We start from the raw sequence: 18,046 nt of genomic DNA, 5'->3' as shown, positions 1-18,046 counted from the left end.
TGAATTTAAAGAAACAGTAACGGGTTATTTATAATTAAAATTTCCATATAATTTTGATAACTTATGTTTGTTATTTGGCAAATTGTGTGCAAGCATGGACCAAGGGGACTTGCAAGATGTCACCTGCGCTTTGTTTTGACATTAATGTGGAACCACCAATCCCTTTCTGTCCTTCTTGTATTCAAAGGACTTTAAGTTATAGTGATAAGATTTTTTTTTTCTGAGCTGGTTTCCTCTAAGGCAGATGTTGTCCAAGATTCTAACGATGGTCAATTTTATGCCACAGCTTTCTCTTCAAACGTCCCAAATTTTACCGCCTTCTCAAGCAGTGCCTGGCGCTTCAGCTATAGTCCCTTCGGGGATTTCGTTACAAGACATAGCTTCTCTTATGTCTTCAACTATTTCTGATGCCCTGTCTGCCTTTCCAATGTTGCAGTGCAAACGTAAGAGAAAAGCAAGACATTCAGTAAGCAAGGTTTCGGACGCAGTTGTCGCAATTTCAGAAGTATCCTCCAACATCCTGAAGAGGAGGGTACTGCAGTAGCTTCTGAAGGAGAAATTTCAGATTTACAGATTTTATTACCTCTGACAGACTCGGAGGTGGTATCTTTCAGATTTAAACTTGATCACCTTCGTCTATTACTCAGGGAGGTTTTGGTCACCTTGGATGATAGTGACTCCACAGTGGTGGTTGTTCCTCAGAAGTCTAATAAACTGGACAGATATTTTGAGATTCCTTCCTATACAGACGTATTTCCAGTCCCTAAAAGCTACTGAAATCATTGCTAAGGAGTGGGAGAGACCGGGCATCCCTTTTTCTCCCCCTCCTATTTTTAAGAAAATGTTTCCAATAGCCGATTCTGTTAAGGAGGCTTGGCAAACTGTTACTAAGGTAGGAGCCCTCTCTACCTTAGCTAAAAGAACTACTATTCCCATAGAGCAGTGCTTTCCAAACTGTGTGTCGGCAGCAGTGTGTAGGTGTGTCCCTGCTTCAGCACAAATTTTTTTTAAATTTTCTTTTTTTGGTTTCTGACTTTCCGCCTGCCTGCTACGCATATCACATGGTTGACACGTGATTGATACCTAGGGGGATACAGATCATCTTAACCTATTGGCGCAGCTCAGTGGGAACTGAAACTATTCCCATTGGCGGCACATTGGCTCCACATTGGCTCCTGACTGCACGTGTAGTCTCCTTAATTGGCTCATGACTGCATGTGTAGTCAGTGAGTGGGACATCACTGTTTTTGCAGCGTGGGCAGTAGTCAATCGGACTCACCGAACTCTGAGGGCGGCGGCTTCAATGCTGAGCTGATGTCAGTGTTTTTTTTTTTTTTTGGCAACTAGCTCCCAGTAGGGCATTGCTGCTCCTGCTCTTGATATATGTATAGAAAGTGGAAGCTTAAAAATGCTTGATGATGAAATGCGAGTGTCTCTCTAATGTTCCACTAAATATTCAGAAATTGTGTTCATCCCATCAACCTCATACATCCCATTAAAATAGTAAGTAGCTATTGTTGTTGTTAAACTTTTTTAATTCTTGCACATACATACTGTTACTTGTAAATACATTTCATTATTATATAATTTATGTATGTGTCTGTATCTCTTAAAACAAGTTAGTTTAACCTCCTTTTTGCTAGTACAACTGAATTACTGTGTAGCGAAATGATGTAGGTCTAAAAAGTGTGTCGCCAACATAACAAGTTTGGAAAGCTCTGCCATAGAGGATAGTTGTGCTTTCAAAGACCCTATGGATAAGAAGTTAGAGGGGTTAATCAAGAAGATTTTATGTACACCAGGGTCTGCAGTGGCAACCGGCTGTGTGCATTGCCACCGTCCCTAGTGCGGCGGCATATTGGTTTGATGCACTGTCTGAGGCCCTCAGGACAGAAACTTCTTTGGATGAGATCCAAGACAGGATAAAAGCTCTTAAACTAGCTAATGCCTTTATTTCGGACGCTAACCTTCAAGTTTCCAAATTGGGAGCTAAGATTATGGTTAAAACCTTAGTCTGCAGATCTGTCATCCAAGTCAAAACTTCTAGCTATTCTTTACAAGGGGAAGACCTTGTTTGGTCCTAATCTGAAGGAGATTATTTCTGATATCAAGGGAGTTAAAGGTCATCTTTTCCCTCAAAATAAGTAAAAAAATAAAGAGGACGACAAAGCAATTTTAGTTCCTTTCGAAATTTCAAAGGCATCTCTTCCACCTCTAAGCAGGAACAGTCTAATCCTACATGGAGACCCAGCCAGTCTTGGAACAAAGGAAAACAGTCCAAGAAGCCGGTTAGTGATTCCAAGACAGCATGAAGGGCATGCCCCCGATCTGGGACAGACTTTCCTTCTTTGTTCAAGCCTGGGTTTAAGATGTCCAGGATCCCTGGGCAATAGAAATAGTTTCTCAGGGATTCAAACTGGAGTTCAAAAATTTCCCTCCCAGAGGCAGGTTTCTTCTTTCAAGATTATCTGCAGACCAGACAAAGAGAGGCGTTCTTACTCCGCTCTGGGAGTGATTGTTTCGGTTCCATTACTGGAACAGGGTCAGGGGTTGTATTCCAATCTGTCTGTGCTTCCCAAAAAGGAGGGAACCTTTAGACCAATTTTAGACCTCAAAAGTCTAAAGTTTCTCAGGTTACCGTCCTTCAAGATGGAAACTGGAAATTCATTCCATTCTTCCATTTATCCAACAGTGGATTAAAAGGACGGGTATCTACATGTTCCCATTCACAGGGATCATCACAAGTTCTTAAGGTTTGCCTTTCTGGACAAGCTCTTCCTTTCGGTCTGGCCACAGCCCCCAGAATCTTCACAAAGGTTCTTGGAACTCTTTTGGCGGTGCTTCGATCAAAAGGCATTGCAGTGGTGCTTTATTCTAGTTCAGGGGCCATCCTTTCAGATAGCAAGATCCCACACAGACTTGGTGTTGTCCTTCCTAAGATCTCATGGATGGAAGGTAAATTCAGAAAAGTTCCTTAGTTCCAAACACAAGGGTAACTTTCTTAGGAACCATAATAGACTCTCTGTCTATGAAGATTATCGATACTTGCCTAGTCCTTCAGTCCACTCCTCGACCGTCAGTGGCTCAGTGTATGGAGTTAATCGGGCTGATGGTGGCAACAATGGACATCATCCCGTTTGCTCGCTTCCGTCTCAGAGCTCTGCAGTCGAACATGCTGAGACAATGCAACGGAGATTATTCGGACTTGTCCACTCGACTTCTTCTGGAGCAGGAGACAAGGGACTCTCTACAATGGTGGTTGTCTCTGGATCATCTCTCCCTGGGAACATGCTTTCGCAGACCATCTTAGGTGATTGTGACAGATGCCAGACTTCTAGGGTGGGGAGCAGTCTGGGGCTCTCCAAAGGCTCAAGGAATATGGATTCAGTCAGTCTGTTTTACCCATAAACATTCTGGAACTGAGAGCGATTTACAATGCTCTTCTGGACTGGCCCCAGTTAGCTTTGGTACAGTTTATCAGGTTCCAGTCGGACAACATAACGTCAGTGGCCTACATCAATCGGGGAGAAACGCGGAGTTCATTGGCTATGACAGAGGTATCCAAAATAATTCAGTGGACGGAGGCCTATTCTTGCTTTCTGTCAGCAATCCACATCCCAGGGGTGGACAACTGGGAGACGGATTTTCTGAGCAGGCAGACCTTTCATCCGGGGGAGTGGGAACGCCATCCGGAAGTGTTCTCCAGCCTCATTCTCAAGTGGGGTCAGCCGGAATTAGATATCGTGGCAGAATGCCAAGCTCCTGAGATCCAGGGACCCTCAAGCGGAACTGATAGATGCTCTGGCGGCCCCTTGGACCTTCAATCTAGCATACCCGTTTCCTCAGTTTATTCTTCTTCCTTGAGTAATTGCTTGAATCAAACGGGAAAGGGCCTTGGTGATACTCATAGCACCGGCCTTCCCTCGCAGGATTTGCTATGCAGATCTGGTGGAGTTGACATCTCTACCACCTTGGAGACCTCCGTTGAGGAAGGACCTTCTGATTCAGGGACCTTTCACCCAAATCTAATTTCTCTGAAGCTGACTGCTTGGAGATAGAGCGCTTAATTTTATCCAAGCGGGGATTTTTTTACTCTTATAGAGACCCTGATTCAGGCTCGTAAGTCTGTTACTAGAAGGATTTACCATAAGATTTTGCTTAAATATCTCTATTGGTGTGAATCCTAGGGCTACTCATGGAGTAGTTAGGATTCCTAGAATTTTGTCTTTTCTCCAAGAGGGTTTGGAGAAAGGTTTATCAACAAGTTCACTAAAGGGGCAAATCTCTGCCTTATCTATTTTGTTGCACAAACGTCTGGCGAATGTTCCAGATGTACAATCGTTCTGTCAAGCCTTGGTCAGGATCAGGCCTGTGTTCAAACCAGTTACTCCCCCATGGAGTCTTAATTTGGTTGTCAAAGTTCTTCAAGGGGTTCCATTTGAGCCTATGCATTCCTTAGGTATTAAGTTGTTATCTTGGAAAGTTTTATTTCTAGTTGCTATTTCTTCTGTTCGGAGAGTGTCAGGGCTCTCAGCATTGCAGTATGAGTCTCCTTATCTTATTTTCCATTCAGATAAGGTTGTTTTACGCACTAAATTAGGATTTCTTCCTAAGGTTGTTTCTGATCGGAACATTAATCAGGAGATTGTTGTTACTTCCTTGTCTCCTAATTCGTCTTCTCAGAAGGAAAGACTTCTGCACAATTTGGACGTGGTCCGTGCTTTAAAGTTTTACCTACAGGCGACAAAGGGATTTCGTTGGTCGTCTTCTTTGTTTGTGGTTTTCTCAGGAAAACGCAAGGGACAGAAAGCTATGGCTACTTCTTTCTTTTTGGCTGAAGAGTATCATACGTTTTGCATATGAGACTGCTGGACAGCAGCCTCCTGAGAGTTACGGCTCATTCCACAAGGGTTGTTGCTTCCTCATGGGCATTCATTCAAAAATGAAGCTTCTGTGGAACAGATTTGCAAGGCTGCAACTTGGTCCTCTCTTCACACTTTTTCAAAATTTTACAAATTTGACACTTTTGCTTCGGCTGAGGCCGCTTTTGGGGGAGAGGTTCTTCAAGCAGTGGTGCCTTCCATTTAGGTTCCCTGTCTTGTCCCTCCCGTATCATCTGTGTACTCTGGCTTGTGTATTGAATCCCATTAGTAATTTAGATGATCCTTGGACTCATCGTGTCTTAATAAATAAATAAATTTATCAGGTAAGCATACATTTTCTTTTTTGACACAAGTCCACGGCCCGCCCTGTTCTTTTAGACAGGTTGTGGGTTATTGTAAACTTCAGACACCTCTGCACCTTGGCTTTTTTTCCTTTCTCTTCCTAACTTCGGTTGAATGACTGGAGTGGGAGGGAAGGGAGGAGCTATATATAGCAGCTCTGCTGTGGTGCTCTTTGCCTCCTCCTGCTGACCAGATGGTGAATATCCCATTAGTAATTAAGATGATCTGTGGACTCATCGTGTCAAAATAGAAATAAATTTATCATCCAAGCATACATTTTCTTTATTTCAACCGGAGGCTGCGGTTGCCGGAGCATCTACCTACTGGTGCGACTTTGTCTCCACTTTGGTCACTGAACCCAAATTTTTTTCTTTTGTGATTCAGATAGAGCATGCAACTTTCTAATTTACTCCTATTATCACATTTTCTTCATTCTCTTGGTATCTTTATTTGGAAAAAAAGAATAAGTTTAGACAACCTGGATTGTTCTTACTGATTTGTGGATAAATTCACCTCCACAATAAAGAAGTGCTGTCCAGGGTACAAAACCAAAAATTGTCCTGCTCCTTTGCTTAGATGCCTTCTTTTTCAAATAAAGATAGCAAGAGAACGAAGAAATTAGAAAGTTGCTTAAAATTGCATGCTCTATCTGAATCATGAAAGAAAAAATTTAAGTTCAGTGTCCCTTTTAATTAAAGCTCCGAGAATTGCTAATTCTTTTATCTGTGATGCGAACATGCAAATTATTTGCCTAAATGCAAAGGCCTCTGGCTTTGCGGTCCTAGCCTGCCAGGTGCTCTGGTTGAAGTCTTGGGCTACGGATATGACTAAGTCGAGACTCCTTTCTCTTCCCTTCAAAGGAGAGATTTTATTTGGTTCAAGCCTGGACTCCATTATTTCTACGGTTACCAAAGGCAAGGGTGCCTTCCTACCGCAAGATAAGAAGTAAAAGTCTAAGGGATAACCATCTTCTAATTTTCGTTCCTACAAATCCCAACGACAACAATCCTCCAAGCCCGAGCAACCCAAGAGTACTTGGAAGCCGGCTCAGTCCTGGAATGTCCAAGCAGAATAAGAAGCCTGCTGAAAACAAATTGGCATGAAGTGGTGGCCCTCGACCCGGGATCGTGTAGGGGGCAGACTGTCTCTCTTTTTTTCAGACTCTTGGTTCAGGGACGTACAGGATCCGTGGGTCCTGGAGGTTGTTCTCAGGGATACAAGGTAGGCTTCAAATCTTTCTTACTCTCAAACCTGTCTACAGACCAGAAAAGAGGGATGCCTTTCTAGGGTGCATTCGGGACCTATCTTCCTTATGAGTTGTTGTCCTGGTGTCTATCGAAGAAAGAGGTTTGGCGTTTTTTATTCAAATCTTTTCGTGGTCCCAAAGGAGGAGGGAACTTTCCGCCCAATTCTGGACCTAAAGTGCTTAAACAAATTTCTCTGTGTCCCTTCCTTCAAGATGGAGACAATAAGTTCCATCCTTCCTCTAGTTCAGAAAGGCCAGTTTATGACCACTATAGATCTGAAGGACGCTTACCTTCATGTTCCAATCCACAGGGAACACTTTCAGTTCCTGAGGATTGCATTCCTGTACCAGCACTTCCAGTTAATTGCCCTTCCTTTAGGCCTAGCTACTGCTCCAAGAATCCTTACGAAGGTTCTGGGGGCTCTTCTAGCTGTTGCCAGAACTCTGTATTAAAGTAACCCTATACTTGGACGATATTCTGTTGCAAACACCATCTTGCCTTATGGATCACATGCCTGTAAAACGAGTTCTCTTATCCCAAGTACCAGGGTGGAATTCCTGGGTGCTATAATACTCTATATCCATTAGGAAATTTCTAAAAGACCAGAGACGCTGCAAACTAACTTTGGCATGTCTTGCCCTCCGGACCTCCTTGAGTCCCTCTGTGGCTCAGTGTATGGAGATGATTGGTCTCATGGTGTTTGCCAGGTTCCGTCTCAGACCTTTACAACTGTCAAAAACTACAAAACGGCCATCATTCTGATCTGTACAAAACGACCATTATTCTAATCTGTCTCTACAGATTGTATTAGACAGCCGGTCGAGAATCGCTCTCTTGGTGGCTCTGCACAAATCATCTGTCTCAAGGGACATGCTTCTTAAGACCAATCTGGGAAATTGTGACTACGGACCCAAGCCTATCCTCATGAGGAGCTGTTTGGGGTGCCAGGAAGGCACAGGGGTTGTGGACTTGGTAGGAGTCCTCCCTCCCGATCAATATTTTGTAACTATGGGCAATCTTCAGTGCCTTGAAGGCTTGGCCGCTTCTGGGTTCCTCCCAGTTTATCAGATTCCTATCAGATAAAATATCCTCGGTGGCTTACATCAACCATCAAGGGGAAACGAGAAGTTCCTTGGCGATGAAGGCAGTATCTTAGATTCTGGAGTGGGCGGAGGCCCATAACTGTTTGCTGTCAGCGATCCACATTCTGGGAGGTGGACTTTCTCAGCAGGCAATCCTTCCACCCAGGGGAATGGTCTCTCCATTCCAAGAGGTTTGCAGAGATATGCAGCAAGTGGTTGACGCCGGAGATAGATCTCATGGCGTCCCATCTCAATACCAAGCTACCCTGGTAGGGGTCGAGGGATCCCCAAGCAGGATCTAATAGATGCACTAGCAGTGCCCTGGAGGTTCAAACTCATATTTTTTTTTTTTCCCTCTATTACCGCTCCTTCCTTGAGTGGCGGCCCGCATCACGCAGGAGCGGGTATCAGTAATCCTGATTGCTACATTGTGGCCGCGAAGGATGTGGTTTGCGGATTTAGTGGGGATGTCCTAATCTCCTCCGTGGAAGTTACCTTGTCGCAGAAACCTGCTGATACAAGGTCCATTTGTTCATCAAAATCTAGATTCTCTGAGGCTGACTGTGTGGAGATTGAATGCTTAGTTTTAGCCAAGAGAGGTTTCTCTGAGTGTCATTGATACTCTTATTCATGCTCATAAACTTACAAAGGGTGGAGGACCTACTTATTCTGTTGTGAAGAGCGTTGGTTTTTCCTGGCACTGAGTTAAGGTTGCCAGGATCTTATCTTTTCTCCAGGATGGACTAGAGAAGGGCCTTTCTGCTAGTTCCCTGAGGGGACAGATTTCGGCGCTGTCAGTTTTATTGCACAAGAGGCTGGCTGAACTTCCAGACGTGCAGTTCTTTTAAGGTTCTGATTAGTATCAGACCTGTGTTTAGATCAGGGGCTCCTCATTGGAGCCTAAATCTTATTCTTCATGTTTATCAACAGGCTCCGTTTGAGCCTCTGCATTCCGTTGACATTAAATTGTTATTTTGGAAGGCTCTCTTTTTAATGGCTATTGTCTCTGCGCGCAGAGTTTCTGAGATCTCTGCTTTGCGATGCGAGTTTCCTTATCTAATGTTTCATGCAGATACGGCAGTTTTACGTACTAAATTAGGTTTTCTTCCTTAGGTTGTCAGATTGCAACATCGAGAGATTGTGGTTCCTTCCTTCCTTCCTTGTGTCCTAATCCTTCATCGAAAGAACGTTTACTTCACAGTTTGGATGTGGTTCACGCCTTGAAGTTCTATCTTCAGGCTGCTAAGGAGTTAAGATAATCTTCCTCCTTGTTTTTTGTCTATTCAGGGAAGCGTAAGGGGCAGAAGGCTACTTCGACTTCATCTTTTTGGTTAAGGAGTGTCATCCTTTTAGCTTACGAGACAGTGGGACATCATCCTCCTGAGGATAACTGCTCATTCCACTAGAGCAGCGACTTCCTCTTGGGCCTTTAAGAACGAGGCCTCTATGGATCATATTTGTAAGGCGGCTACCTGGTCCTCCCTTACATACTTTTTACTAGTTTGATGTTTTTTCTTCGGCTGATGCTGCTTTTGGGAGAAAAGTTTTGCAGGCTGTGGTGCCTTCAGAATAGGGTCCGCCTCTTCCTTTTTGTTTCCTCCGTTATTCATTCAGTGTCCTCTGGAGATTGGGTATAGTTTTCCCAACAGTAAGGAATGACGCTGTGGACTCTCCCTATCTTTAGGAAGGAAAACATAATTTATTCTTACCAGATAAATTCCTTTCCTTACGGATAGGGAGAGTCCACGGCCCCCCACACGTTTTTTTTCTTGCCCCCTATTTCTTATTCTTCTGGCATCATTTATACCCTGATATTTCTCCTACTTTTGCTTGTTTCCTCAGTAGAATGACATGGGGAAGTGTGAGGGATATTTAAGCTTTTGGCTGGGGTGTCTTTGCCTTCTCCTGGTGGCCAGGTGTTGTACTTCCCAACAGTAAGTATTGAAGCTGTGGACTCTACCTATCCGTAAGGAATATATCTGGCAAGCATAATTTGAGGTTTTTTTTTTTTTTTACCTTTTGTATAACTGTTTGTATAATGAACTTTTTTTTATTTTTAGGGAAGTAGTTCATCAGAAAAATCAAGATCAATGGGATCCTCTCGCTCCAAAAGGTTAGTTTGTAATTTAAGCTTTCATTGAATGAAGTCTGGGATATCATGTTCTCATATGATTTAAACAAAAGACTGGCAAGCAACTCTCGTGTGCACTAAAATGCTGCTTTATATTATTTTTTATATATATATAACACATAGAAACACCCAGCACTCACCAGCTAGCTCACAGCTAAGATAAAATCGCAACTGGAAAGGTTAGTTACCGCATCTGGCCAAATGGGAAAGCTCAGGCACCACGTCAAGGTCCTTTCCACTGCCTGAGTCCCTAACACAGCCACACCATCATGCGAGCTCACAAAGCCAAACAGGCTGAGAACAAAGAAGGGGTGCACAGGTGGATGTAATCACCCAGAGAAAATACAAAACATGGAAGGGAACTGCACTCCAAGACCGGACCAGGTACACATGTGACTCGGCAACATCCAGCCCTGGGTGCTAAATAGCACTCCAAAAAATCTGTGATGTCCCCAGAGCCACAGGCAGTTAACCCCAGTCCGGAATGGGTGCAAGAAACAAGGGGGATTACAAATAAAAAGTAATACAACACATAGAAACACCCAGCACTCACCAGCTAGCTCACAGCTAAGATAAAATCACAGTGCTATTTAGCACCCAGGGCTGGATGTTGCTGAGTCACAGGATGTGTACCTGGTCCGGTCTTGGAGTGCAGTTCCCTTCCATGTTTTATATATAAAGAATATATATATAGAAAGAAGTATAAGCATAAAGACAGGACCTGGTGATGATCCCTGTAGTCCCACGCCAATAAAGCCAGCACTCGAGATTTAAGCAACACACCTTCCTTTAATATCAACAAAGCATAACGTTTCAGCTCCCACTGGAGCCTTGATCACATGCAGTAGTTCATAGAAATAAATCAGGCATCTACTGCATGTGATCAAGGCTCCAGTGGGAGCTGAAACGTTATGCTTTGTTGATATTAAAGGAAGGTGTGTTGCTTAAATCTCGAGTGCTGGCTTTATTGGCGTGGGACTACAGGGATCATCACCAGGTCCTGTCTTTATGCTTATACTTCTTTCTACATTTATCTTCTGGCCGTGCACTTGAGTGGTTACTACATTGGTGAGTGCTGATCTTTTTTGTAAAAAAAATAAATTAAAAAAAAAAATAAAAAAAAAAAATATATATATATATATATATATATATATATATATATATATATATATATATATATATATATATATATATATATATATATATATATATATATATATATATATATATATATATATATATATATATATATATATATATATATATATATATATATATATATATATATATATATATATATATATATATATATAACATTCATAACATCATGAATGCGGTATACATACCCTCAGTCTTTCCAGTTTCCTCAAATAATGCCTTATGAACAAACATAGAATTCAACTTAAACCTCTTTCACTCATGATTATAATACCCGATAAATGGATACATAATGATAAATGGTTGTATCATCACTGTACATAAAAAGCCCACACTTGGCATAAAGCACTCATATATCAGATGCAAAAAAGAGACATAAATGCTCAGTCTATTCTTAATGGGCTAACCCAAGTACAGTGATAAATACAAAACTAAGTTTTATAGGCATCGTATAAATATAAAACATTGGGAAAATTCTTGAAGAGCTGGAATATGTTTTTTAAATTATTAATGTTTGACATGGTGTTTCGTATATTAAACCTTTTTTTTTTTTTTTTAATATACATTTTTTGTTGTTGATGTTTTTATAAATAACAGAAATATTTGTCCGTTCTTTCTAATGACACGGTGAGTCCACAGGATCATCAATTACCGTTTGGAATATCACTCCTGGCCAGCAGGAGGCGGCAAAGAGCACCACAGCAAAGCTATTAAGTATCACTTCCCTTCCCACAAACCCCAGTCATTCTCTTTGCCTTATGTGCAAGGAGGAGGTAAAAATTTAAGCTGTTAAGATTCTTCTATCAAGAGTTAATATTTTGGAAGCCTGTGCAGGTTTGCTCTGATCTTCCCTATCATGTTGGGTTTAGCTGTACTCAACTTTAGTCTTTTCAGGAGGGCTGTGATAGATTTTAAACCAGTTAGGCCACTGCGTTTTCCTTACAAAATTGCTGCCCTTCTACTGTATGCCAGAGTAGGCTTACTCTGTTCATCATATAATTCGCAGGATCCTGTGAGGAGCGGCTTCCTCCCATTCCTGATGCTGTCTCTTTGTTGGACAGAAGGTGCAGGTAAGTGCCATTTATTATTTTGTAAGAGCCTGGCATCCAAGCTTACGAAGAATAACAAAGCACCTTTTTACTGGGACATATATTATCTTTCTTAGGCCAGGAAGATCTATTTTTACAGGCCGACAGGGCACTGTGGGACTTGGATGAGAGACTGTTTAACAATTTCATTGGTGGCTCAGTTGAGGGGGCTATAATTAGTCATTTGGCTTGTGGTTCCTTGCCAAATTGCTCCTTTTCTCTTGTAAGTTGTATCCAGCCCACGGGTTCATCCATTACTTGTGGGATATTCTCCTTCCCAACAGGAAGCTGCAAGAGGACACCCACAGCAGAGCTTTCTATATAGCTCCTCCCCTAACTGCCACCCCCAGTCATTCTCTTGCAGCTCTCGACAAGATAGGAAGTATCAAGAGATATGTGGTGACTTAGTGTAGTTTTACCTTCAATCAAAAGTTTATTTTTAAACGGTACTGGCGTTGTACTGTTTTCCTCTCAGGCAGAAATTAGAAGAAGAATTCTGCCTGGAGGTTGATGATCTTAGCGGTTTGTAACTAAGGTCCATTGCTGTTCTCACACATAACTGAAGAGTATGGGACAACTTCAGTTGGGGGAACGGTCTGCAGATTACCTGCTTTGAGGTATGTTCAGTATATTTATTTCTAGAGCGTTGAATGAGTTCTAGAAAATGCTGACAGAGCCTTGTGTATTTAAGGTAAGCCTGATGCAGTGATTTAACAGCGACTGGGATCATGCTTACAAAACAGGGTAATACTCTTATTACTTAGTGACAGTTAAACGTTTACATGAATTCAAAAATAGGACTTTTTTTCTCTGAGGGAGAACTCTTTATTTGGGGCCTAGTTTTCCACATGGCTAATCAAATACTCCTAGGAGTATTTTCTTAAGGCCCCTCTGGCATCCAGTACATGGTGGGAGGGGCCTATTTTAGCGCTCTAAATGCGCAGTTTTAATTCAGACTGAGACATCCAGCTTCCCTAGAGGAGTCCTCTGGCACCTGAGGACCATTATAAGGGATTTATTTCTGCACAAACTACTTGAGGGCAGGTAGGAGCCTAAGCAGAGCTGTGGCAGGGTGCTTAACTGTCTTGTAACGTTTTTTTAACGTTTTTAAATCCGGTTTGGGGCCTAAGGGGTTAATCATCCATTTGCAAGTGGGTGCCATGTTGCTTTAGTCCCTTACACACACTGTAAAAATTTCAAAGACTTTACTATATTTTTACACTGTTTTGCAGTTTAAGTGCTAGTTTTTTTCTCTTAAAGGCACAGTAACGTTTTTGTTTAATTGCTGTTTCACCTTTTATTAAAGTGTTTTCCAAGCTTGCTTGTCTCATTACTAGTCTGTTAAACATGTCTGACATAGAGGAAACTCCTTGCTCAATATGTTTAGAAGCCATGGTGGAACCCCCTCTTAGAATGTGTACCAAATGTACTGAAATTTCTATAAACTATAAAGACCATATTATGGCGCTTAAAGATTTTTCTCCAGGGGATTCTCTGACTTAAAAAAGGGAGATTATGTCATCTAGCTCTCCCCATGTGTCAGAACCTATAACTCCTGCTCAAGTGACGCCAAGTACATCTAGTGCGTCTAATTCTTTTACCTTACAGGACATGGCGACAGTTATGAATGCTACCCTCAGAGGTATTTTCTAAACTGCCAGGGTTACAAGGAAAGCGAGACAGCTCTGCGGATAGAACTAATACAGAGCTTTCTGACGCTTTAATGCCTGTGTCCGATATACCCTCACAATACTCAGAAGCCGAGGCAGGTGAGCTTCTATCTGTGGGTGACATTTCAGACTCAGGGAAGGCGTTGCTTCAGTCTGATACTGAAATGACAGCGTTTAAATTTAAGCTTGAACACCTCCGCTTATTGCTTAGGGAGGTTTTAGCGACTCTGGATGATTGTGACCCCATTGTGGTTCCAGAGAAATTGTGTAAAATGGACAAATACTTTGCAGTGCCTTTTTACACTGATGTTTGTCCAGTCCCTAAGAGGTTTTCGGAAATTATTACTAAGGAATGGGATAGACCAGGTTGCCGTTCTCTCCCCCTCCTGCTTTCAAAAAGATGTTTCCCATAGATGCCGCTGTGCAGTCTCTACCCTAGCTAAGCGTACAACTATCCCCGTCGAGGACAGTTGTGCTTTCCTAGATCCTATGGATAAAAAATTGGAGGGTCTCCTTAAGAAAATTTTTATTCATCAAGGTTTTATTCTCCATCCTCTTGCATGCATAGAGGCTTTTTGGTTCGAGTTTCTTGAGGAGGCTCTGCAGGTGGAGACTCCGCTAGACGACATTCTAGACAGGATTAAAGCTCTTAAGTTAGCTAATTCCTTTATTTCTGACGCCGTTTTTCAGTTAACCAAACTAACGGCTAAGAATTCAGGTTTTGGCGCGTAGGGCGCTATGGCTTAAGTCCTGGTCAGCAGACGTTACTTCAAAGTCTAAGCTTCTTAACATCCCCTTCAAGGGACAGACCCTATTCGGGCCCGGTCTGAAGGAGATAATTTCTTATATTACTGGAGGAAAAGGTCACGCCCTTCCTCAGGATAGGTCCAATAAGAGGACCAAACAGAATAATTTTCGTTCCTTTCGAAACTTCAAGAGTGGTGGAGCCTCAGTTTCCTCTAATGCAAAACAAGAGGGAAATTTCGCCCAGTCCAAACAAGTCTGGAGACCTAACCAGACTTGGAACAAGGGGAAGCAGGCCAAGAAACCTGCGGCTGCCTCTAAGACAGCATGAAGGAGTAGCCCCCGATCGGGGATTGAATCTAGTAGGGGGCAGACTTTCTCTCTTCGCCCAGGCTTGGGCAAGAGACGTCCAGGATCCCTGGGCGCTAGAGATTGTTTCCCAGGGATATCTTCTGGAATTCAAAGGTTCATCTCCAAAGGGGAGATTTCATCTCACAACTATCAGTTAACCAGATAATGAGAGGCATTCTTACGTTGCCTTCGAGACCTACTGGCTATGGGAGTGATCCACCCAGTTCCAAGAGAGGAACAGGGGCTGGGTTTTTATTCAAACCTGTTTATAGTTCCCAAAAAAGAGGGAACTTTCAGACCAATCTTGGATCTCAAGATCCTAAACAAATTTCTTAGGGTCCCATCCTTCAAGATGGAGACAATCCGAACCATCCTCCCTATAATCCAGGAGGGTCAATATATGACTACCGTGGACTTAAAGGATGCTTATCTCCACATTCCGATTCAGAGATAATCATCAGTTCCTCAGGTTTGCCTTCCTAGACAGGCATTACCAGTTTGTGGCTCTTCCCTTCGGGTTAGCCACGGCACCAAGAATCTTTACGAAGGTTCTAGGGTCCCTTCTGGCGGCTCTAAGGCTGCGGGGCATAACGGTAGCCCCTTACCTAGACGACATTCTGATTCAGGCGTCGACTTTTCAAATCGCCAAGTCCCATACGGACATTGTTCTTGCCTTTCTGAGGTCTCACGGGTGGAAAGTGAACATAGAAAAGAGTTCTCTCTCTCTCCTCTCACAAGAGTTTCCTTCCTAGGAACTCTGATAGATTCAGTAGAAATGAGAATTTTTCTGACAGAAGTCAGGATATCAAAACTTCTAACTTCTTGCCGTGCTCTTCATTCCACTTCTCAGCCATCAATTGCTCAGTGTATGGAAATAATCGGCCTAATGGTAGCGGCAATGGACATAGTTCCGTTTTGCCCGCCTACATCTCAGACCACTGCAACTTTGCATGCTCAACCAGTGGAATGGGGACTACACAGATTTGTCTCCTCTGTTAAATCTGGATCAAGAGACCAGGGATTCTCTTCTCTGGTGGTTATCTCAGATCTATCTGTCCAGGGGAATGAGTTTCCGCAGGCCAGAGTGGACTATAGTGACGACAGATGCCAGCCTTCTGGGCTGGGGCGCAGTCTGGAACTTCCTGAAGGCTCAGGGTTCGTGGACTCAGGAGGAAGCCCTCCTTCCGATAAACATTCTGGAACTAAGAGCGATATTCAATGCTCTTCAGGCTTGGCCTCAACTTGCTGCGGCCAAGTTCATCAGATTTCAGTCGGACAATATCACGACTGTAGCCTATATCAACCATCAGGGGGGAACAAGGAGTCCCCTGGCAATGATGGAAGTTTCCAAGATAATTCTATGGGCAGAGGTTCACTCTTGCCATCTATCAGCTATCCATATCCCAGGAGTAGAGAACTGGGAGGCGGATTTTCTAAATTGGCAGACTTTTCATCCGGGGGAGTGGGAGCTCCATCCGGAGGTATTTGCCCAGCTGATTCAACTTTGGGGCACACCAGAACTGGATCTGATGGTGTCTCGTCAGAACGCCAAGCTTCCTTGTTACGGGTCCAGGTCAAGGGATCCCCAGGCAGCGCTGATAGATGCTCTAGCAGTGCCCTGGTCCTTCAACCTGGCTTATGTGTTTCCTCTCCTCCCTCGTCTGATTGCCAAGATCAAGCAGGAGAGAGCTTCTGTGATTTTGATAGCGCCTGCGTGGCCACGCAGGACTTGGTATGCGGATCTGGTGGACATGTCATCCTCTCCACCATGGACTCTGCCGCTGAGGCAGGACCTTCTACTCCAAGGTCCATTCAAACATCCAAATCTAATTTCTCTGCGTCTGACTGCTTGGAGATTGAACGCTTGATTTTATCAAAACGTGGTTTCTCCGAGTCGGTCATTGATACCTTGATTCAGGCTCGAAAGCCTGTCACCAGGAAAATCTAACATAAGATATGGTGTAAAGATCCTCATTGGTGTGAATCCAAGGGTTACTCATGGAGTAAGGTCAGGATTCCTAGGATATTATCCTTTCTCCAAGAAGGATTGGAGAAGGGATTGTCAGCTAGTTCCTTAAAGGGACAGATTTCTGCACTATCCTTTTGCACAAGCGCCTGGCTGATGTTCCAGACGTTCAGGCGTTTTGTCAGGCTTTGGTTAGAATCAGGCCTGTGTTTAAACCTGTTGCTCCGCCATGGAGTTTAAATTTAGTTTTTAAAGTTCTTCAAGGGGTTCCGTTTGAACCCTTGCATTCCATAGATATCAAGCTTTTATCTTGGAAAGTTCTGTTTTTAGTAGCTATCTCTTCGGCTCGAAGAGTTTCAGATTTATCTGCCTTGCCAGTGTGATTCCCCTTATCTGATCTTCCATGCAGATAAGGTAATTTTGCATACCAAACCTGGGTTTCTTCCTAAGGTACTATCTAAAAGGAATATCAATCAGGAAATTGTTGTTCCGTCACTGTGTCCTAATCCTTCTTCAAAGAAGGAACGTCTGTTACACAATCTTGACGTGGTTCGTGCTTTAAAGTTTTTATTTGCAAGCTACTAAGGATTTTCGTCAAACATCTGCATTGTTTGTCGTCTACTCTGGAAAGAGGAGAGGCCAAAAGGCTTCGGCAACTTCTTTCTTTTTGGCTGAGAAGCATAATCCGTTTAGCTTATGAGACTGCTGGCCAGCAGCCTCCTCAAAGAATTACAGCTCGTTCTACTAGAGCGGTAGCTTCCACATGGGCTTTTAAACATGAGGCCTCTGAACAGATTTGTAAGGCGGCGACTTGGTCTTCGCTTCATACTTTTTCTAAATTCTACAAATTTGATACTTTTGCTTCCTCGGAGGCTATTTTTGGGAGAAAGGTCTTGCAGGCAGTTGTGCCTTCCGTTTAAGCGCCTTCCTTGTCCCTCCCTTCATCCGTGTCCTAAAGCTTTGGTATTGGTATCCCACAAGTAATGGATGAACCCGTGGACTGGATACACCTTACAAGAGAAAACAAAATTTATGCTTACCTGATAAATTTATTTCTCTTGTGGTGTATCCAGTCCACGGCCCGCCCTGTCATTTTAAGGCAGGTGTTTTTTAATTTTTAAACTACAGTCACCACTGCACCCTATAGTTTCTCCTTTTTCTTACTTGTCTTCGGTCGAATGACTGGGGTTGGCAGTTAGGGGAGGAGCTATATTGACAGCTCTGCTGTGGGTGTCCTCTTACAGCTTCCTGTTGGGACGGAGAATATCACACAAGTAATGGATGAACCCGTGGACTGGATACACCACAAGAGAAAAATTTATCAGGTAAGCATAAATTTTGTTTTTACTCCCTGCGTTAATTGTGGGCTGTTAAATAACTGATC

At 43.0% G+C, this 18,046-nt stretch overlaps 1 protein-coding gene across 1 annotated transcript in view; it reads left to right on the top strand.

Annotated features, from left to right (window-relative positions):
- Positions 1-18,046, top strand: part of ATRX (ATRX chromatin remodeler) — a 783,199-nt gene that overhangs the window by 26,244 nt on the left and 738,909 nt on the right. The window contains exon 4 of the mRNA XM_053714433.1: positions 9,615-9,667. Within this exon, the coding sequence (XP_053570408.1) occupies positions 9,615-9,667 (53 nt within the window). The remainder of the gene's footprint in view (positions 1-9,614; positions 9,668-18,046) is intronic.

The sequence above is a fragment of the Bombina bombina genome, chromosome 1, assembly GCF_027579735.1.
Source record: "Bombina bombina isolate aBomBom1 chromosome 1, aBomBom1.pri, whole genome shotgun sequence".
In the NCBI taxonomy this organism is placed as follows: domain Eukaryota; kingdom Metazoa; phylum Chordata; class Amphibia; order Anura; family Bombinatoridae; genus Bombina; species Bombina bombina.
Note: the sequence above shows the minus strand (reverse complement) of the source record. Positions and strands in the feature narration are given on the sequence as shown.